We start from the raw sequence: 22921 nt of genomic DNA, 5'->3' as shown, positions 1-22921 counted from the left end.
TCTGTATAGGTACTGTGCGAGTGCGGCGCGGGGGAGGCAGGGGAGGCAACCCCTCCCGGCCGGCGGGGGGGTCTGGGGGGCCGGGCAGCCCCCCCTCCCCACGGGGTTTGTATCTTTAAAGCAGGCTGGCGGGGCGCCGGGCCGGGCGGGAGGCGTGGTGAGCCGGGGACCCAGCCAGTTTCCTGCTTCCCCGCTCGCAGCCGAGCGGCGGCGGCGGCGGGGGGAGGTGCTCGTCGCCCCCCCCCCCCCATCTATCCATCCATCCACCCACCCACTCACCCACCCACCCACCGCCCTCCATGGGCCGGCGCTGCCGGCGCTGAGCGCCGGGAGGCAGCGCCCGGCGGCGCGCCCGGCTGCCGCGATGAGCGGCGGGGAGGTGGTGTGCTCGGGCTGGCTCCGAAAGTCACCGCCGGAGAAGAAGTTACGGAGATACGTAAGTCTCAGCCCACCCTCATCTTCATCGCTACTCGGTGTCGTGCCCCCCACCCCACCCCCAACCCCCGGGTCCTTGCCCCCGGTGGCCGCCGCCCGCCCGGGTGCACCTGCCGCCGCGGAGGCTCGGCGGAGCGCGGGGTGTCCCTTGCCGGGGGGGGGGTGGGGGTGGTCGTGGCTCCCCGCTGCTGGGGGAGGCGTGGGGGGCAGCATCTCCGATACCCCCACCTTTGCCCCAGGGCAGCGGGGTGACGGCCCCGGGTGGCCGCGCGTGGGCGCCCCGCCGTGGCTGGGGCCCGGGACCCGCTGCTGTCACCCCCCCTTGGCTCTAGTCCTGTGCTGTAGGGGAGCTTGGCAATACCTTTGTCCCAAAGAGTAAAGGTAACGATACACCTTGGACACCCCCCCCCCCAACACCCCCGTAACGGTGGCTCTCCCCCTCCCCATGCACGGTTCCTATTAATCATTTAACGTTCCAACCCTTTGAAGCTCGCACCAGCAGCGCTCCGATGGCCTTTTGTGCCATTAGCGGCTGAGATCAAACACTTCAAAGAAGTTGTAAAAAGAGGGTCCAAATGCCAGCTCTGCCACATTCCCCGCGCATTGAAAGAAATAACTGTTCTTTGCGCCCTCCGCCTGACGGTCTTGCCGGCCGCCACGAGCGATAGCGCTCAGAAAGGTGGCTACGCCGAGCTGCCATCCTATGACTCGGCACATCGCTCCCAGAGTTGAAGCCGGGGTCCTGCTCCCCGACTCCATGACCAGCCTCTGCCAGGCTTTGGCTGGCAGGGACACAGGCTCTAGGAGAGAGCTGGATGCTCTCCCTCCCTGGGGGGCCACCAGCCAGGTCGTCCTTTGGTCCCATTGCTTTTGCCCGCGTGTGTTTTGGGAATGGCAGGCGGAACAAGTGCAGCTGGTGTCCGCCCGGTGCCTGTTATTGATTCATGGAAGCATCGCTGCCTACCCTGGAGAGGGAGGTGGGTGTCTGTAGTCCCGTATCGCAGGTGATAGGGCAGGGCTGGAGGGGTGTCTGGTTTGTGATCTGGTGTTATTAGCTTTGTCCAAAATGAGTGCAACCCCGTAGACATCAGCGGTGCCACATCCCTTTACATTAGACTGCGTGCCCGGTCACTCTTTGCAATCCTTTCCTTTTGTGCCTGATCCCTTTTGATGGAGGATCGGGTTGGTGTGGGGCTGTGGGATGGAGCTGCGAGGGAATCCGGTTCTTTTGCTCCCTGTCCCCCCCCAAATGTACTGAGACAAAGGTAAAACCGGGTGTTTACCTGGGAAATATCAAGCCCCTAATGTATGTAGGCAGGCTTTGTGGGAGATGGACAGAATGACTTTGTGCATGCTGAACTGTGGAGGATGCTTTTAGCTTAATGGAGCAAAGCACCTTCCTCCCGCAGAAATCAACTAATTGCTGATCCTGAGTCACCAGTGGCCTTAACTCATCAAACATCATTAGCTCCCCAGCATCTGCCCCGTGAAAGGGCGCTCACATCGCCTTCTGAATATCCAGCTTGTGCTCTGGCATTCCAGCAAGAGCTGAATAAATCTGCTAAATGCTCTACATGAGGGTGTGACACACCAGCGGTTAGCGCTAATTATCGATGTGCATAAGAGTGCTTTTCATCCAGACACATCCCAAAGTGCTTTGCAAGCCACCTATGCTTTCAAAACATCCTCGTTCCCCCCAGAGGAAACGCGGCGGTGCTGAGATGTGCCCAGCCATCCCACGCAGCCTCCGCGGGGCAGGAAGCGATGCTTGGCAGATGGCACTCGAGGGGATCTCCGCGCCAGAGCGGTCCTGGCACTTGTGGTCAGTGGGACTTCCCTTCCAATCACACAAGTTGTGCTGGCTTCCTGCATCAGTGCCTGAATTTGGAAATGCTGGACTGTGTCTCGCTCGGTGATGCCCCATCTCCTTGCTTTTTAATGCAATATTATTAATGTATTGGTATTCCTATAGCTGTGGCATGCAGTCGGGGTGTTGGTGTGTGATCGAGTTCTCTTCCATAGCAGTTCAAAGCAGCTAGATGTGGTAGAGCCTGAGGCTGATGGCTTTGCTCCCATAAAACCTCCCTTCATCTACAACAAACCTACAAGGCTGGACTTTGCTTATCATGCACAAAAGGCGAGTTTTCAGCCGCCACGGTGTTACGCCGGCTGTTGTATGAACTCAAAAGGGAAGGCGCTGAGTCGCTGGCTTTGCCGCTTTCCTTATGCCTTCAGTTTATATTCTGCTTTGAGACCTCAAAGGAGGAATCTCAGGCTGCAGGATGCTGCTAATCGGGTTTGAAGTTCCTGCTCTGGCTGTATGGACACATGGTAGATGATAGATTTATTTTTTCTTTGGCGAGTGCATTTCAAATGTACATGGTCTGCACATGGGTGTGTTGCTGATGCTGGCCTTGAAGCGTTGTGCTTTTATAAGCCTGGTTTTGTTTTGGTTTTACTTTTCAAGGAGATCTTTGGCAAGAGAGGAAAGTGCTAGATTTTCTCTCTAGCTTCCATCCAGACTGGTTGGGGAAGGGGACTCTTCTCCACACCTGATCCACGCAGCGTTAATCGGCATTTACAGCTGTACCTGCTTGGTTTCACTTCAGAGGATCGCGTTCATGTGAGATCGTGGGATATTTTATGTAGGACCTCTTTGTACAGTGCTCTGGGAAATATTGGGGGTGGGAGTTTCTCTTCCATTGGGGGACATTCAGATGCCTCAGACAATGACTGCTTCAAGGCATTATACCTCTCTTGTGCCTCGTAGTTTGGGACAGGGAGTCATGTAGATCATAGACGGTTTGGCCATGATCTCTCATGAGTGCTATAGATGCTACCGTAGTATTAAAAGAAGGTAACCAAATCCTTGAAGGTCAATAGTAATGGAGATACCAAAATACCACCTTCCACCTTCACTCTGCTTGGGACGCTAAGCTCCATCATCTGCTTGTTTCATTATGTTTTCAGACAAACACTTTTGTACCTTCAGAGAATCATAGAACAGTTTGGGCTGGAAGGGACATTTACAGGTCATCTAGTCCAACCCCCCTGCCACAGGCAGGGACATCATCAACCAGACCAGGTTGCTCAGAGCCCCGTCCAGCCTGACCTTGAGTGTTCCCAGGGATGGGGCATCTACCACCTCTCTGGGCAGCCTGTGTCAGTGTCTCACCACCGTCAGCATAAAACATTTTTTCTTTCTATCTAATGTATATCTCCCCTCTTTCAGTTTAAAACCATTACCTCTTGTCCTATTGCCACAGGCCCTACTAAAAGGTCTGTCCCCACCTTCTCCCCTTCTGACTTTCATGCATGGAAAGGTCTCCTTGTATGCAGCCAGAAAGCACAGAGCTGTCCTTTAATTCTCCTCCTGGCTCCTCCTTAGAACACCCATGGAAAAAAAAAAAAAAAAAGAAAGAAAGAAAGAAAATAAAAAACCAACAAAAAAATCCCCAATCCCTAAACAAAACCCTTGGCTTTAGTTGTGTGACCGATGAGCCGAGACCAGTGCATGTTGTGCCGGTCTGCACTGACTCACTGTCTCCTGGTGCTCTCCCGCTTGGACGTGCCTGTCTGTTGTCTCCCGAGTTAGACGTGGGTTGAGAGCGGTGTTTCGTGTGTACCCGCTGCCCGGCATGACGGGGTTCAGGGATGGGGTCTCTGGCAGAAAAGCAATGTCAAAAATAACTGCTGTCGTTGTAGAGCAGCTCTGAGCTTCCTATCATTAAATCAGTGTGCTTTGCCTGTTCATTTATGTGCAGTGAAGCCGGAGGTTTTTTCTGTCTGGCCGAGATGTGTGTCTGCAATTCTGACTGAAAGAAAAGCGTCTGGTCTTGTACCGGTTTTACAACCCTTTAGTGCTTCCCCCCACACCCACGGGTTTAACTGGGGGGAGAGTTGAGTCTGGTTTTGTGTGTCGGTGGTCGTTTTTACATTGAGCAGAAGCAGTTTCATCAAGGTCATCAGAAGACCTGCTCCCCTTCGATGGGGGCAGCAGAAGAGGTTGGGGGGGGGGGGGGGGCGGCGTGTAACGGGCCGATTTACTGATCGCAGCCCAATTCCTAGGGGTAGCTCCCCGGTGAACGGCTTCTTTTGACTTTCATATCCCACCTGAAGATGCATAGCGAGGATGTCCTTGTTAAATGTAGGATGTGGACTGAAGCCGGACCACCGGAGCAGAGATCTTGAACTGCTCAAATGGTGGGAGGTAGCACCTTTGGCACAGCGCTCATCGGGATGAAATTTTACAACAGGGAGAAGAAAGGTCATCCCTTTAATTCTGCAGCAAAATAAAAGCAATCTCCTTTTTTCCCTCCTCCTTGTTCTCTCTTCGGGGTTTTAATGGGTTGCTGTCATGTTCAGCTGTGCCATGCCTGGTTCAGGATGCTCCCCTGTACCAAAAATAGGAAGCGGCTGCAGAGACTCCAGAGAAAAGCACCAAAGAATGAGCAGAAACTTGGAAAACAAGGAAAGGCTGAAGGGAATGAGATTGCTTAGTCTAGGGAGGAGGTGGCTGAAAGGAGAAATAACAGGCCTTGAGTATGTCTGAGGTGGCCACGAAGGGGAAGGGAGTAAACTGTTCTCCGTGGCCAGCGGTGGGAGGCCAAGAAGTGCTGAGCTCGAGCTGCAGCAGGGGAAGCAAGTGTTAGGAAAAAACTTCCTAACCTCTGATTGCCAGAGCGATGGAGTAGTGGAACAGATGGTTTGGGGTGGGCTCGGAGTCTCCATCGGTGGAAGTTTCAAAGAGCAGGCTGGCCCAGCTGCACTTCAGGAGAGCTGATCCTGCTTTGGGGCAGTGGAATAAATGTGATGAATTCTCCAGAAGTCCCTTCCCGTGCTGGTTTAGGTGAATTTGTGGATTTTGAGCCTGAACTTAGGGAGGGCTAGCAAAGAGGCGTTGGGGCACAAATCACATCACCTGCTGATGGGACTCAGGGAAGTCCTCTGACCCAGTGCAAACAAATTCTTTGTAGAAGGTTTTGACAGTGCTGAGCTCCATGACTTAGCATCTTATTCCAGCTGTCAAGCTGCCTTGCTGCACCCTGCTCCTCCCATGTAATCTCCAGGCTTAACTCTGAAAGACCATCAAGCATTTTAGCTGTTGTCATCTGTTGGGTGATTCAGAGGAGGGATGAACACTTGCTCCACCAGAGAAGGTTTTGCAGGTCAGGGGGTGCATTTCACTTGCAAGGGCAGTTGCCTGCCAGCCCTCCTGCAACACCACCTCTCTTGTGCAATGCTGCACAAAGGTCACGCTCCATAACTTGCTTCTCTGCTGCATCATTACTGATGAGTCAAAACACACGACCTCTTCCCTGCAACCTGCTCTTGGGGCCGTTTTGTTTGAATGCGGGGCTGTGTTCCTTTGCCCACTGTAACATTTTCTGGCAACAGTCAGATGGTGGTATATTGGCATCATGATGCACTTGATCTAATAACTTGCAGCTATTTGAGGAGTGATTATGGGGATGATGGAGTCAAAACTCTTCTTGGCTGTAGCAGGTGACAAAACAAGGGATAACAACCACAGTAAGAGGTAAACTCCTCCAGTGAGAGGATCGTGGTATAGGGGAACAGCTTCCCATAGAGGCTGCAAGGTCTCAGTCTTTGGAGGTTTTCAAGACTTGAGGTGAGAACATCCCGGCTGACCTGATCTAGGCACACCTCAAATGCAAGGTCGGACTAGAGACCTCCCGAGCTGCCTCCAGCCCAACATTTCCGATACCTCTGTGGCACAGCGCAGTGCAGAGCCGCCAATCTAGGAAGCGATACAGCTGCTTTAGCCCAGCTCCCTGTGCAGGGGAATGGTCTCCGTTTGTTCTCTGCCAACGCAAGCGATCTGGGAGAAGTGCTGTGCTAGTGCAGCAAAGAGCTGCTGAAACTCAAACTGGTTTGGTCAGGGCTAACCAGCGTGTCTTCCCGAGGCATTGCATCGATCAAGGTAGACATGCCGGTAGAGGTGAGGAATCCGCGTGTGGTGTGGGGAGTGAAGCCGGTGTATTTTCCTGGTGCTTTGGCTTTGCTAAGACAGCTTGTGTGAATCTTCATCTGGCTGTCATGACCTCAGAGCTGGCCGATGGTCCTGGTAAAGTCCACAGTGGATGTAAAAGATTGGTGGTGGCAAAGCACAGCTTGAACTGAAGACAGGCAAACAATACTTAAGGAAAGTGTAAGAGGAAGCCGGCTTCATTTCTCTTTGGAAGAGAGCAGAAATGATACTGAAACCCTTTGGTGTTGCAGTTTTTTTCTCATTTTCTTTTAGTGAGTGTCAGACGCAAGAGGTGATGTAACAGTGTTTACCAGAAGCACATAATTTATAGCAGTGACTCAAAGGCAGAGCAAATATTATTTATTTGGATTACAGTAGCAGCTGAGGCAACTGGGATTGGGGCTCAATGCTCTGGGTGTTTGGCAGGACCACATCTGCCCTAAAGGATCTGGTCAGATGGGGATGCTGAGGCACAGAGCGAATCAGCGGTTTGGCTGCCCTTGCGTTCAGGGTCATTCCCACAGCTGGGAGCTCAGCTTGGCTTTATCGCTTCTACCTGAGCCGGGGGGTTCTGAGCCACTCGCAGGCTGCGGGGGATGCGTGAAGCCACAGAAGGGGATTGCAGGTGGTCCACAGAAGCACTTCTGGCAGGGATTTAGATGGCAAGGGTGCCAAGGTCATCTGGGGGCTCTCCGAGATGAGTTGAGCCAAAGGATTTGGAAATTACTGCTTTTAATATCAACTGCCCTTCCCCTCAGTACTGCTTTCAAGTCTTTATAAAGTCTCACTTCCCTATCATAAAGTTTAGGTGGATCTTACAGCACCTAACAGTGGTGCTGAAGTGTGTTTATCCCTGGCTCAGGAGGTGGGAGAAATGAAGAAGAGAGACTTTGATTTACTTCAGGATGCACAGAGAGCAGCGATAGGACTGAAAGAGGTTTCTGAACCGCTGTCGCTGCTGTTCTGCACAGCCTGTACTTCACCTCTCAGCCCTTCTCCAAGGGAAAAACCTGTCCTGCTAAAAATTTGGGCAAAAGCAGGTGAAGCTCAGCATCAACAATATACAAACATTTATTATCCCACACTGTCCTTTGACTGGGTAATTTTATGGAATTTTAATTGCGGCACACCTAGGCATGTCGTTTGGTCGAAGGGCATCGTGTAAATACAAGCTGTTGTGATTTCCTCATCCAGAGCTGCAAGCGGGAAGCCTGGCCCTGCCACTGGGGCTGTTGAGAGCCTGGCCCATGCCACCAGCTGGGGCGCCTGGCTCTGGAGAGGCTCCCAAAGCTGCGAAGCATCCAGAAAGTCTGCTGGAACATCCTGGATCTCTGCTGTGGGTCACTGCACAGCACCTACAGTAGCATTCCTCATGCAGACGAATAAGCTAGGGGCAGACCTGCCCTCCGAAGTTTCATTTGGTGTCTCTACAGTCTAGCGCTGGCTGCTGTAATGCTGTTTAAATAACGAAAATAGGTTGAGAACAGAAAAAAACTCATTCTTGTTTGTCCATCAGATGATCTCTGTGCTTTATTTCTGGCCCTTCCCCAGCACGCAGTCCTGTGGGCTTGGAAGGAGCTGAGCAGAGAAAGGCTGGGCTGGGTTTCTGTTTGCCTTTCCCAGTCTCTCATCCCAGCTGAGAAGTTATCCGTGTTAGAAATCACTGGTTTCCCACTCTTGTGCACCACTGTGTTAATATCCCGCTGTGGCTGGATGCTTTTAGGTAAAAGCTTTCAGAGCTGCTGGCCTGGAAACGCTGGTGCGAAGTGGTGCAGGTCTCGCTCTCGCAGAGGGACAAGTGGGTTTGCTCCTCCTTAGGCTTTTTCAGTCTAAACCTGGAGAAATTGAATCAGCACCTGAACGCTTTGTCGCTGAGTGAACCCGGCTTTTTGGTTATCACGGGTTAAACCAGCAGCAAATTGGCAGTGAATGGCAGGAGGCTGTATAGATGCACAGTGTAGAGCATCCCTCTTCTTTCTGATTCAGGATTAGCAACAGAAAAAGCAAACATTCAGCATGTGGAATCACCGAGAGCAGACCGGAGACCTTAAGAAGAAATCCAGACCATGTGCCCGCCTCCAGGCAGAGGCGCTTGCACCTAAGGCACGCCTGCAACAGCCTCCTTTTAGCGTGTACAAAGAGGGATTCCTCAAGGTCAGCATGCAGACCTGCACAGTGCAGTCAGACCTGGGTCATCAATCATATCTAGCCATACCGCAACTTAAATACCTGTTGTATTTAAAAAAAAATAAAAATCAGCTTAGGTCAAAACAACAACAAAAAGCTCACAGGCATCTTTAGCCTGCAAGCTGTGCCTTTAAAGAATGGAAGGAAAATATGAGTGCTGGGAGCATATGTTTCTTGCTGTGTGAGATAGCCAGCGGTGCCTGTTTCTCCAATGAATCTGGAATAATTTGGTGCCAGCAACCCTGGGGAGGGGCAGGGGGGAAGGATTTCATCTCTGGATTTGTCTTTTCGTATTCAGTCCCCTTTTTTTTTTTTTTTTTTTTCTGAGCTCTTGCGCAGTTTTCCTGGAGAAGGTCAGGATCTGGGAAATCTTGCATCAGTCTGGTTGTCTGCATTACGCTAATACCTAGAAATGAACTTCTCCATCCAAATGTGAATATTCTCACCCCAAAATGATGCCTCTTCAGGACAGGAGGTTCACTCTTGAGCCAGAAATGGGACATTTTTATTTATAGTTTTAAGTCTGGCTTTGAGGCAGGACCGGTTGAGAACAGCTCTTAGACATTTCTGTATTAAGTATTCAGATTGCTTCTTCCTTTCCGTTGCTCAGAAAGCTTTTCCATCTCTGCTTGCTCTGGGCTCTTCTTCACACGGCCTCTGAATTTTTAAATACTGTGTGTTCTGTCTCTTTTTCCTGTAATCTACTGACAGAAATATCTTCTGGTTGGTTTTGGGGTTTGTTTTTATTTTTAATTATTTATTATTTCTTTTGCTTCCCAGTGCCTTTTGGACAAGTCTAAAATATTTCCATCATGTCTCCTGGATCTAAGATGCTGTCCTAATAGCATCTTAGTACTTGTTATGCATCTTGTTCCATTTAAACCTGGTATTTTCCAAAGGCGTTTGCTTTGGAAGGCATTTAGACATCTCTTTGGTAGAGTTCCAGCTCCTGCATCCATATGGTAAGATGGAAATAACATTCTGAGTCGAAGATTTGTGGTCTTCTGAATTTTGTAGATTTTCAGTGATTAAGTTTTGCTGATGAACACATCTGCTGCCTTGCCCATTCGGGTTCCGCGCTGACCTTCTGAACATCCCCGTGGGCTTTCGTGTGGCTGCCAAAGGATGCAAGTTGACTTGCTAAACAATCTCCTTGGCCACTTAACATAATGCCCCAAAGGGGATCATGTCTTGTTTCCAAAACTGACTAGTAAACCCTCCTGTCCCTCCTCTTTTCTGGTGACATTGAGGTGTCTTCTAAATTTTCAGCTTCGAGGAGCTGTCACACATATGTTGTAGGTTTGGTGCTGTGTGCTGCTGTTGAACTGAGCAATACTTATGTTTGGCTACATTTTTTTATCTCATACGTAATGTCAGTACTCATGATAAATGGGGTTATTGGTCATTGCTACCAGTCCCTTCTGCAGATCTTCATCCACATACTCACTTAAGCATCTTTTTGGGGGGTGGTTGTTTACTTGCAGGGGGTACATGTGTTTTTTGACTGCCCTCTGGATGCTTTCGGCTGGAAAAGGGAAGATTGGCAATGTAATTCAGCTCAGGGGTTTGGTACTCCTCAGTTGCCTCTTGCAAAGTCCCACTCACCACCCCTATAGGGGCCACCTCGGCACCCCAGATCTCCTTCCTTCTCGTGATGATTCCAGGTGGGTTAGGGTTAGGGTTAGCTGTGTTGAAAGCCATGCAGCACGGGAAGGGGCAAACACAATAAACACCCCTTCTGGTGTAAAATAGCTGCTCTGGTTCCACACCATCAATGCTGCACACAGCTCCTTTGATCCCGGGTCTGTGTTGTTCCTAATATCCTAATATCCTGGAAGCCTCCTATCCTCCAGATAGGAAGCTCCCAGGAAAACCTCGTTTACTTTGACCCAAGGAGAACAGATGACTTGAGGCTTGTGTTCGCCGTCCCTCTTGCCTCCCCTGCCTGCTTCAGCTGCTGCCCACCGCACGTAGCGTCAGGCGGGAGCTTCCACCGGGGCGGTGGGGAACAGAGGGGCTCATTGTCGGGGGTCAGGGCGCGGGGCAGGGGTGGCAGGCGAGCGGGGTGCAGGGCTGGTGGCCGAGCCCCACTCCTACCTCCTGCCTGGCCTCGTATTCCCCATAGTGGCAGCCGTGCAGACAGTGAGCGGTCTGTGATTGCAGCAGGCTGAGAGCCTTTGAGGGAGGGGAATAAATAAAATAAATGGAGAAAGACACATACACACCAAAAAAAAAAAAAACAACAAAAAAACCAACCAAAAAACCCAAGACAGGCAGGAGAGGTGGGATGTAGGGAATGACCAGGAGTGTATGGGGTCCTCCTGGCTGTGCTGAGCAGAAGGAGATGCTGGGAAATGGTGCAGGCTGGCCCCTGCTTGAGCCTTGAAGTTGGGGATTGAGGTTTGAAGCTCGACCTGGCTGCCTGGGTCCCTCTCTGAGCCCTCTGTGTGTGCGGAGCGAGGCAGGACAGGGAGCGGGGAGTTTTCCTGCCAGCAATCGGGACTTTATCCTGCAGCAATGTGTGTGGGTGGACCCCTGACACCAGAGTCTTTGGAGGAGAGTGAGGAGAGTGATTAGGAGCCTGGGAAAGCTTTATGTGACAGGCCTCTGAAACAGCAAAGGACAGCCACCTTCCAAAGAAAGTGAATGAGAAAGCGCCCTGATAAAAGCCTGCAGGGCTGTCGTCTGTGTGGGGGGTGGGGGCAGCATTTTAGCTTGGCTGGTGGGACTTCTTATCCAGGGTCCTTCTCCCAGGAGGTGGCCCAAAGCCACATCACCAAGGAGAGGGGTGTCCCACCCCACCACCTGAACCCCCTCTTAGAGAGGAGACATTTGTAGTCGGGAGACGTGATCGGGTGTTTCTGATCCCTCAGCACCAGATGTAGAAGGAGAGCCGGTCACTGGTGTTAAAGTTTGTAAGATCTTTTTGTTTCTGCATCCTTCAAGTTCTGCCTCTGCTGCAGATGTGCGATGGGTGGGAAACATGCCTCCTTCTACCAAGTCTGAATCTGCACCTTTTAAAAGAGATGAGACATGAGTAACATGCAATGGTAGAAGTCGATACTGTGAAGAAAACATGGGAAAGTAACAAAATTGACGTTTTGAAGTTTAAACCAGTCAAACAGTTGAGAACGTGTCTTTCCTAGTGGTGGGGCTCCCTCCACCTGCCTTTTCAGAGAGCTTCTGCCTGCAACACGGTGTGCTTTGGTCCGAGACTGGCTAGATCCAGCACCATACCCACGGACTTGTTCCCAGAGCCTTATTCTGAGCTCCTGCCTTGCACTCCCGTCAGAGTCAACCCCAGGGAGGTCCTGAAAGGATCAGGCCGTTGTCTCAAACACTTGCAAAACATCTTGGCTGAGGCTTCGGCAGGGAATCAATCAATACGCTCTTTTTAGCATCAAATCAGTACAGCCAGCTGGCGTGCAGACGGGCTGATGTATCATGTGCTGTCACGGGGAGGTGTACCAAGGAGCAAGGTTTGAAGACGGAGTCATGTGTAGAGAAGAAGATTGTCTGCATCCTTTTTTAATACTGAAGGCACTTCACGTGCAGCAGAAGGCAGGGCGTCTTACGAGTTGGTGTTGTGGAGGGTGCTTTGCAAACTACTCTGTGCTCAGTAGCGTCTGTTGGGTGTTCACAGTGGGGTCAAAAGTGAGCATTTGCCTTGGGGCAGGTGGAAACCGGACCTCATGCATTGGTCTGGGTTGGAACTGAAAAAGGAACGTAAAGCAAATTCTGTCCTGTGTGGTGCGTAGGATGCTTATGAGGCTTTTTGTATGAGTTTTTAGTTGACTAGGGTGTTTGATGAAAATATTCTCTTTGTGATGTTTCTCTGTCCATCCTGCTTCTTGGAAGAGTCTGTCATGATCCACTGAATGCTGTTAAATGCTGTCATTAAGGCTAGGTGGGGTCAAGCACGGACCTGCTGCTCTGACGTGCTTGTAATTTCACATAGGATTGAGTTGATGAGTACCACTTGGGGATGAGAAGCTTCAAGATTTGCATTTGTAATTAAGAAACGCTTTTAAAGCCTATTCTTTGCATTTCTTTGTACCTGAAGCCTCCCACTAACCAACTGTAGCTCGGGTTGTGGGTGAAGGTGAGAAGCCAGAACGACGTGTTTGGAGTTTACATGTTCACCCCTGTTGTGTGCATTACTGCTGAATCAGCTGTAATTTAGGCAAGATTTAACCTTCTTTTTTTCAGTGTGGAAGGGTCTGGTCAAAACCTGGGATTTGTTTCCTTCAAAGCATGGGAGAGTTTTGACTAATTATATATATTTATAAAAAAAAATAAAATAAAATACCAGTTTGCTAGAAAACGGGACAGCAAAGCATGATCAGAAACACAGCTGCGGTGCTCTCCAAGTTTTATCTCCGACATCCATTCCCCATCAGTGTATATCCTGGAATATTATCATATCTGCTGCTCCCAGTTTCCCACATTTATACTTTTGTACCCAAAGCCCAGTGGCATGGGCTGGTCTTGGGTTAATTTTCTTTCCCCCCAAGCTTTGGTCCTTGCACTTTCAACTCTCTCACTAATACTCATTCGCCTACTCTGAATATTACAGGGTCTTGGCATTATAGCACCGAGGTGGGTTGCAAACACAAATTATTTTAGCCGTGCACATCCCAACAGAGCAAAGTATTGGGGCAAGAGGCTGGACACTCATTCCGTTTCCAACCTTTCCACCCTCGTGCTGCCAGGCTGCTTGCTGGACTCTGGGGTCTCTGCTGTCCCTGCTTGATAAATAGAAAGTGAAACCAGGAAGGGAACCAGACGCTAACATCCTTCATCCTCATCTTCATCTTACCCATTTCTAAGCTGCATCCCGGCATGCTCTGCCCCTGCAGTCTTGCATCGAGAAAGTCCCAAGTTTTCTGAGCCGAGCTCACCTCGCACGTGCCCTGCCTTGAAACCCGTCGGATGGGGTTAGGAGTGAATTCAGCCTGCTTAAAAACTCAGTCCGGCTGCCAGACAGGAAAATCTGATGAGCAGAAAGTCAATCAGGCATGGGAAAGGAGGGGGAAAACGCGAATGGTTGTTGCCGATGCTGCATTCGTTATGGGCTTGGCAGTGGGTTTGTGCCACATTGCAAAAATCAGTGGATTTACTCTGTTTTGGGAGTAAACACATGGCAGTGCACACGTGTGCTGGTAGGTGAACTCGGCTGGGTGGTAAGAGTAAATCTTGCTCTGCTTTCAAGAGGCTGGGACTAAAACATGGTATAATAGCGACGTGTATAATTTTGTACAGTGAGCTGGTAATTTACTGTGCTGTTTTGGCCATCAGCGCAACAGCTAGATGCTGTTAAGATAATTTACTGGAGGTTTGTGGTTATAAATAAGTTTCCATCGTGACTAAGGATTCTAATAGATACTAAATTAATCCAAGGGGGTTTCAGTATTTTTTTTATTATTTTTTTTTTTTATTGCATACTCCCCAGTGTTTCTGTTTTGACTTATTAATCTTAAGGAATAAGCTGAGGGATGGCTATTGAATGGGTTTTAAAGTATAAAATAGGAGTTGTAAAAGAAAAAAAACCAACACTGCACAATGCAATTAATTTAGTGTAATCAAGTTCCTCAGCAGTGGGATTCTGGGGTGTCCTGCTCTTGGCTGCTGATACTACAGGCGTGCTGGGTGATGTGCAAAGCTATTGTAGTGCAGTTCTTTGTCATACACATGTTCTTCATTTGAAATATTTTGGGTAAAATGGAGAACAGTCTTGTCCATCCATCCTGGCCTCATGCAAGATAAGTTGTGCAGAATTAAGAACCCATTTTTTAAATTTAAACACAACTGCATCCAAATGTCAAGGTACCCACGTATCAGCTCAGGACCTCAAAACCCCCCAGGACCTTTGCCGTGGATTTCCAGCCATGTCCTGCACCCATACAAAGACCTCCCTTCGGCCACTGAGAAGCAGGCAGTGTGAGAAGCGATGTGATCTGCTGTGGGAATGCCTCGGCTCTCCTACTCTGCTGTCTTAATCCGAATAATAACAACAAAAAGTTTTAAGGCTTAGTTTGGAATTGGATAGCTCTCCAAAAATAGGCTCTCCCTGAAGATATCTCCTACTTCCTGCTGGGCTGGAAAAGCTGTGCTGACAGCCTTTGCTCTTGGATATTTAGGCATCTCCTGGATCCTAGATCATGAAGGAATGTAAAACAATAGAGGAAATCAGTTGAACTTGTTAAATTTCAGAAGAACATTTGGTCTGAGCTTCAGAAAGTGTTGTGTCCCCCGACTCCTCCTGTCTAGAAAGGCACCTGAGCCAAACCCCAATATTTACAAATATTTTTGACATCTTCCAGGTTTTGGAGCTCAAATGTTTTTGAGATCTTCCAGGCTAGACCCTCTTTCTCTGACTAATAGATCTTGGCTTGAATGCGTTTGAGCTCCTGGGAAGTGTGGACCTCAAACAGGACTCCTTGCATCCAGAGTTGTGTTGGCTCCAGCTCCATCTTCATGTGCTCGGAAGTGGGGGAAGGTGTTGCATTACAAAAAAAAAAAAAAATCCCAACAAACTGCTGTTATTTTGTTATGTTGGAAGGTCTCTGACAGTCCCAAGGAATAGCTGATACCATCTGGTGTATCTTAGGAGTTTGTCATTGGGAGCTTTATCTCCACTCGCCTTCAGGACGATGGGCTGAGCCTGGAGGCGGCAGGCTCGGGAGTTTCTTCTCCGCAGCTCTCTGCGGGCAACATGTTTTTGGTACCCTCATCTTCCCATTTTATTTTAGTCTTCCTTTCTCCTTTTCATCTAACTCCTAACATTTAGGGGGTTGTCAGCAGGAGCCTGTTTTTTTCCAGTGTGTGACTTGTATTTTGCTTGCCAAGGACCTGGTTTTATGGCACTGAGTAGAGCCATCTCTGCAAGTCCATCTTAAGATGAGTAGGAATGAGCACAGAAAGGCTAACATGGCCATCACTATGCAGGGCATCCCAGACCCCCCCCCCCTCCAAACCTCAACACCCAGCCATGCCACGAGGAGCAACCCCCAGTTCCAAGCAGAACTCCACAAAACCAAGGCCAAGATACAAAAAACCAGTATTTTTAACCTGACTTGACATGTGGTGAGCCTGGGCTTGGGAAGCTGGAAAAATCTACATTTCCAATGTGGTTGATTAGGGATTTTAGTGTGAAACTCTTTCCTCTGTCCTCCCACTTGAAGGTTTCCACAGGGATTACTGGGATGATGCGGGCGGCTGGTATTTCACCCCGCTGTCTCCCCAGCCACACCAGCACCAGCTCTAAAACCCGTGTCAGGAACAGAAGTTCAGAAACACAGTCTCAACCTTTCCCGGCTTGTTTTTCCCATCTGTTTTTAACAGCGTGTTCTTGCCACTTGGACCTTTCTGGGCTCGATCTTGTGATCCCTGATGTAGTATGACATTTCCAGTTTATTAGGAATGCTTTTGTTTATTTGCTGGGTGAGGGGTTTTTTTCTTTCTTTCTTTCTTTCTTTCTTTCTTTCTTTCTTTCTTTCTTTCTTTCTTTCTTTCGTTCTGTGTTTTGGGGGGGTTGTGTTTGGTTTTTTTCCTTTTCCCTAGATTGTGTGGAGGCTTTCTGCCTTGGCTGCCAATATAAACGTCCCCTCCGTGAAAGGAGGTGCCACCCACACCCGTCCTCTCTGAAGTCAGGACAGTTATCTCAGCAGTTGCAAGTCCTTTGAGTGGTTTGGGGGCTTTTATTAAACAAAAATGAAGGCTGATTGTTTTTTTTTGTCCTGTCCTACCATTTCATCATAAAAAGGCAGGTCCTAGAGTGCTGAAGTGAATGAGTTTTTAAGAATCAGTCGTCTTTTTAACTTGCTTAAGGGAGACCAGCAAGAAGGGACTCAGGACTTGAGTTTGCTGGTGGCATTTTCAGTTTATCGAGCCTGCCTCTGCTTTTCTTAGCAGATTGAGTTTATTGCCTCAAGTTGTGTGCAAGTATGAGTTCGCTCCTAAGCTGAAGATGGCTGGACAAGCCTTCACCTTGCTCGATCTTTCCATTTTGCATAGAAATCACCATGCTTTCCTCCAGTGCTGGACAAAATATCATCAACAGATGAGTATTGATGCCAGGACAATATCGGGATTGTGCTTCAGCTTTGCCCATAGTGTGCTGCTCTCCGTAACGTACGTGTCCTTCTCTAAAACCTCCTCTGTTCACTTTGAAATAAATCAAGTGATACGTTTTGGTATACCTGTTTTCAGTTCCTGGTTGACGTAGATCCCACTGTAACACTTCAAAGATGCTTAGCTGCTTTTTTAAAACACTTTCAGCTGTACTGTACCTGCCCGTGAAGCAAGCAGTAGTGTGAGAAACTATGATCTGAGTGGTGTTTCATGGGGGTTTGCATCTAAGAAGCAATTTTCAAATGGGTAGGAGAGTCCTGTGAGTATCCAGGGAGGATAGGTTTACGGTGGTATGGGCTCTCATGCACCTCGGTGGAGCTGCCACCCCTTGCACCATGACGAGCAGCTGCTCAAAGTCATCTTCTTGGCCTGGGGGTAAAGAAGACATGGAGGGCAGGTTGCCATCTCCGTCAGGCTCATATTTATCAAACTGAACCTAATCTCAACTGCATTCCTAAGCCAGGAGTGCCAACATAGGTGCAACAAGCCAGTAGTAGAGATGGGGCTGATTTGTTTTGGGTCAGGTCAGCTTGTGCTTCGGTAAAGCTCCAGGACCAAATCTTTGGCTGCTGTGACCTGTGAAGGATACTTTGATCATGTGAAGGTGCTGCTGAACGCCTCTCCTACACCTGCGGTCCTGTACAAACACAACCCACAGTCATGGTCATTTGTTCAGCATGTGGGAAACCTTTGTTCTTTACCATCAGGATCAGAGTTTGGGTCTGTAGCCATAAGAGTTTGCAACCAAAAGTCATTTACATAGCCAAAACTACCCAAAAAAGCTTGGAAAGTCCCAGGGAGCTCAGAACTGCTGTGTCTGCTTTTTGATTCTTTAAACCTTGGCCTTCCCAGGAAAGCAGAGATCCCTCCAGAGACCCCGCGACTCTGATTGCTTCCAGCCAAGCAGCAGGGGCATGTTTCTCTCCGGTGAATCTGGTTTCTGCATCAGCTTTCCCAGAGACCAGCCTTCAAGTCGCTCCGACTTTCCATTTTGTGTAGCAATCACTGTGCTTCCCTCCGGCACTGGAGGAATATCATCAACAGATGCGTATCAATGCCAGAGCAATACTTGCTCTAAGGCAAAACGAGCCTCTTAATATCCTCTCCCAAATGAACTGGAGGCCATGCTGATTCCCAGGGATTGCTTGGGACACGCTTTGGACAGCATCTGCCCAAGGATGCTCCCAAAAACCTCACCTCCTCCTGTGCAGATTACGATTTGCTGGTACTCAGCATTAAACAAAGCCAAGGTGAACCTCATCTTCCTGTTGCATTAATTAGGCTTGTTTAATGGCAGATGTCATAAAAGCAAAAGGAACCAGCTCTGAGAAGGACTGATTGCAAGTGCAGATGCTTTGGAGAAGGATCAGGGTGACAATCTGCATGTGACAGCCGGTCCTCAACTGCGTGCTTTGTCCAGATTCAGGACTGAGGGATTTAGAGGGTAAAACACCAGGCAGTACCAGTCCGCTTGGATGGATTCAGCCGACTTGTTGCAGTATGCTGAATTAGCCTTTATGAGTTTATTTTTAACACTGGGGAAGTACTTGTCTGCTGGAAATAAAATCGATCGATACGCGCTCAGAGTCCTCGTCTGGCTTGAAATGGCTCCATGATGGATATGCGTTGCAGAGCCCTTGGAGGACACCCTCCGCAGGTGCTCGAGGATGGAGCTCAGGGGGAATGATGGGGTAGGTGCTGCTGAGCCTGCGTGGAATTTGGCCTTTGGGGGCTTTTGCCCCAGGGATGCCACGGTTTTGTGCCTGCTTAGGGCTGGCTTTCATCCTGCAGCAGGATATTGAAAATAATAGGTGGTTCTCATCCTCGTGGCCATTTTATGAGCCAGCCTCTAACAGTGTCCCTGCTTCCCCAGGGAAGCAGCTGCTAATTTTTTCTTCGCTTGTTAGACTTGCAACGGGCCTCCCTGCTGGAAGATTTCAGAGCAAGGTTTTCAATATTCATAGACTTAACTACATCGTGAAAAAGGGGCCATTAGTTCCTCCAGTTTGATCTCAGATCATTAACTCCACGCTACTGCTTTCCTTTGCCATCATTTATTCTCCTTGTCCTTCCTAAGTGCTGTTTGTTTTTTATTGCTTTGTGTATCCTTTCAGCAATAGTGCTAGCATATTTATTACTATTAATTGGCATATGTGCAACAAATGTCATGCAAGGATCAGAGAAGCCATAGCCTTGGAGAAATCAGTGTATTTATCCCACATGGGGAATCAGAGGCACCAAAGAAACCAGATGGGCATCAGCTGCAGGCATGCGCCAACAGAGCTGACCATGATTTCTTCCTAAAGGGCAGTTTGGACCTTGCAGTCATTGGCACACGCTTGCTTTGAACTACTTCAGCTGTGTCCTGGAAACAAGGTGCTACCCAGCTCTTTATTCCAGCAAAGCTGCCAGCTTTCGTGCCACCTTCAGCCTTGCGACGTGCATCGCTGCCTCCCTGTTGTGCCACCCAAAGCCCCCAGCCCGCAGTGGGCTGGGGCAGGGCTCCAAGGTGAAAACGGGAAAAATAATAATAGAAGAGACCTGTTCAGGAGATGATAATGCTAATAATTTTCTCAAGGCGTCATGCCGACTTGAAAGGTAAACGTAAAGCCAAGAAGGCAACAGGGAAGGCTGAAGTCCTGTTTTGTTATATTTTTACTCCACTGAGCTGCCTCTCAGTTGACAGGGGACAATAGGCACTTGTTCCCAGTAAACGTCCCCCAGCTGAGGGCCTGTGCTGTGGAGGGGACGGGGAAGGGTCTCTCCGGGGTTCGGCTGCAGCCGTCAGTCCCCGGGGCTCAGCTCAGCCCAGCCGCCTGCGTCCTGCTGCGCCGGGGGAGTTTATTTTTCCAGCGCTCCTACTCAGAAACATCTGGCTAAAGGAAAAATTGTGGAGGAGGTTTAGCTCAAGTGAGCACAAAAACATGTGTCCTTGTAGCATGTTGCTTGCTGACTGGTGGTTTGGCTTTTTTCTTTCTTTTTTTTTTTTTTTTTTTTTTTTTCCCTAAGTGTATCTGAGAGCTTGGGAATCATGTGAGGAGGGTGGGGGTGATGCCTTTCAGATGCATGTGTGGCTGTGTAAATACAAGGAAGTGAAAACTTCTCTGCCTGATGCAAGTTCTCCCAGCCTGTTTTTTCTCTTTTCTGCTTTGGATGAATGAATATGAAGATGGCAGAGCCTAAGAAAGCCTTTAAAAGCTACATCTAAAACCCTACCTTAAGCTGCCGCTGTCCCCAGGGTGACCACCCATCCTCTTCCCGTGACCCCCAGAAGACCCTGCATGAGGAAACGGGCTGGAGTGTCACACCGAGACCTCTTTTTTTACCCCATGATCTGGTCTCTGGGTGGGGGGAAAGGGGCACGATGCAAGAAGATTTGGTTTCTGGACTTTAAAGCTGTGGAGCAAATGAGCTGCCCCCCTCCCTCTATCCCCCAATTTATTCTGGCACACAAGCTCCTCTCTTCTTGCCCTCTGCAAGTGAAGCATTGCTTCATCCAGAGACGAGATGCTGAGCAAACAAATTGCAGGTCAGAGTCTCCCACTCCTTCCCCCCGACACATTCCCGTCCACGCATTTTTGTGCGCCATCCCCACTGCCTTTTCCCATGCCCTTTGGGGGGAGCAGGGTGGGTACGCTGGCTGTCAGCACAGCGAACATGGCCCCGCAGATGCGAGCTGCCTTTGGCAGGCGAAAGGGGGGCTGTCTGGGGAACGGCTTGGAAGCCTGGGCAGATGTTTCCATGCTTTGCCGCGAGCTGGGGTCAGCAGAGCTGTTCTTGAGGGGAAAGCGATGGTGCCGCGCCGTGTGGCAAAGCCGGTTGCAGGCGCTGAAGTCCTAATCCAGTCTGTGCTAAACCCTTTCTTGGGTTTGTGGAGTGGCAACAGGGTGAGAAATAAATCCCCCCTCACCCCGTGGGGATGTGGATGAGGAGGGAGGCATGGGATTTCTTTACCCTGGAGTGGAGCATCCCAAGGAGGAGCTGTGAAGCTTGGCTGGTAGCAAGGCGGGGGTTGAAAACCCCCAGCATGCTGAGACAACTGCTAGGAAGGAGTGTCAGGAAAAGAGGGAACCACAGGATTTTAGCTGTTCTGGAGAGAAAACCAGAATATTATGGGTGCTTCTGACACGGGGCAGAAGGTTAGCAGAGTGGAAGGTGATTGCCTTTGGGCTTCGTCCTTTTCCCTGTAACATGAAGACCATTCGCTTATCAAACCACTTGTGAAGTTAAATTCACACCTCCCAGGAGTCTGGAGGGCTCTGGCTTACGTCTCCAGCCGGTGTGATGGGCCCGAGTGAAGTGAGCCTGAGAGTACCGCTCCAGAAGGCAGAGAGGTAGTGATGCAGAACCACTGCTGCATCTGCTAGTCCTTGACATTTGTGCTGCCTTGGCCAAAAAATCCATGACCCAGATAAAGACAGAGATGAGGCTTTGCAGGCTGGCTTATTCCACTGAGTTTCAAGCACCTGCCATAACCAGCTGAATTCTCCTTGGGCTCTTTCTCTAGACAGTTATTTTGTTTTCTGACCTGGAGCTGATACAAGGACGCTAAATGAGGATTTAATAGTGAACTGATTCATCTTGAGATCATGCTACAGGCATGCAAGTCAAACCAGCATCCAGGAGGCTCTCTACATGAGGGTGCTGTGATGCCCACTCATGGGCAAGGTGAGCTCATACGTGCACAGACCATGCCCAGGGTGGGACATACCATGAGCTGGTTTCTAGCTGCTCTGGTTGGTCATCCAGGGGACTCTGCGATTTCTCTTGTATCTGCTGTGGGACTGACTTGAGGTCGTTGGGTTACCCTGGGATAAAAGATGGTGGTCCCACATGAAGCCATGATCCACAGGAATTCAGGAGGGAGGCAGTGGGGGTACAGGTGAGAGGACCAGCTTACTGGCCCCGTCTCTTTCTCACATGGGTTGCTGAGCTGTGGTTTTGACCATTAGGGAATAATTATGCTTCAACGTGTACTTCTCCTCCTGAGTTCTGCAGGATGGGAGAGGATGCCTACAGGACATGCCTACAGTTTAATCCCAAACTCCACTGGATCCCGAACACAGGCATGATACTCCATGAAGCAGAATAAGATCAACATGTGAAAGGACCCAGCTGGGTGCCCCGACCTTCTTGTGATAGACTCTGCACCCCTGTAAAATGCCAGTGTGGTCCCTGCAATTAAGAGTTTCTGATTTATCCCTTCCAGATGGCAGACTTCTACACTGGTCTGCTAGGGTCAGGGATACATGGGCAAGGGTGCTAAGTCTTTTGAAAATTAATTATTTGGTTTTGTAGTGTGATTTTCTTTTTGGTTTCATCCTCTCCTGCAGTTTTGAAGGTGCTGGGAAGTGGCGTCTCTGAAGGGGCTTCTCAGAAAACATCGTTAGATGTGTAACTTTGTCCTTGGGGGGGTTTGTTTGTTTGTTTAAGTGGTTTGGGGGAAATTCCATCTGCTGGAGTACAAAGCTGATGTGGGATAAAAGGGACTAACTTGGACATGAGCATGAAGATCTAGCAGGACGTGGTCCAGTCCAGTCTCAGTGGCTGCAGGATGTCGTCTTGGAGTGTTAATGGGTTTAGACTGACTTTTCAAATAGATCTCTGAAGATGGATGCGAAATCCAGCAGAAGATGGGCATCCAGGTCCCTCACGCTCATCTGGGAAATCGTGCAGGAGCAACATTTTATCTCTGGCAGCTCCCTGCTGAGGAGGTCCTTATCAACTGCCCACCTCTTGGCTCAGCCTCGCCTCCTGCCCCATGCCTCTGGAGGCTGCATATCCCAGAGGACTGCTGGGTAAAATGGGGGGGGGTGGGGGGGGGGGGGGGGTGTCCTCTGTTGCAAAGCCTAGAAGCTGGGCCTGTTTTACATCAAGTGCTAATGGTGTAAGATCTTGAATAGAGCTGTCAATGTGAGCTGCAGGACTGTCTCAGCAGAGAAGGAGAAAAGGACTTTCACTTCTCGTATTCCTACCTTGCCACTTCTGAGTTTTCCTGCATGGCTCAATCAAACCAGTCCTTTCCCCAGGAGCACACACAGTGGAAATTTGAAGATTCGGCTTCTTCCTGCAGCTTTCGTTGCTTCATCGGGTCCAGAGTGTTGACTCATCAGTCTCTTCACGTGATTCCCTCGAAATAGCTTCCCTCAGGCAGACGGTGTGAGGACCAGACAG

General features: G+C 49.6%; 1 protein-coding gene across 2 annotated transcripts in view; it reads left to right on the top strand.

Moving 5' to 3' along the window:
• Positions 1–263: 263 nt before the first annotated feature.
• The window catches only part of GAB2 (GRB2 associated binding protein 2), a 101683-nt gene continuing 79025 nt past the window's right edge, over positions 264–22921 (top strand). Inside the window, exon 1 of one of the 2 annotated variants that reach the window (XR_005102399.1) lies at positions 264–436. Coding sequence is in view for 1 of the 2 variants with exons in the window: in XM_037375999.1 (XP_037231896.1) it covers positions 365–436 (72 nt within the window). In the remaining variant the exon portion in view is untranslated. The remainder of the gene's footprint in view (positions 437–22921) is intronic. The other variant, XM_037375999.1, reaches the window with a different exon arrangement.

The sequence above is a fragment of the Falco rusticolus genome, chromosome 2 (genome assembly GCF_015220075.1).
Source record: "Falco rusticolus isolate bFalRus1 chromosome 2, bFalRus1.pri, whole genome shotgun sequence".
NCBI lineage: Eukaryota > Metazoa > Chordata > Aves > Falconiformes > Falconidae > Falco > Falco rusticolus.
This window is presented reverse-complemented; position numbering and strand designations above follow the sequence as displayed.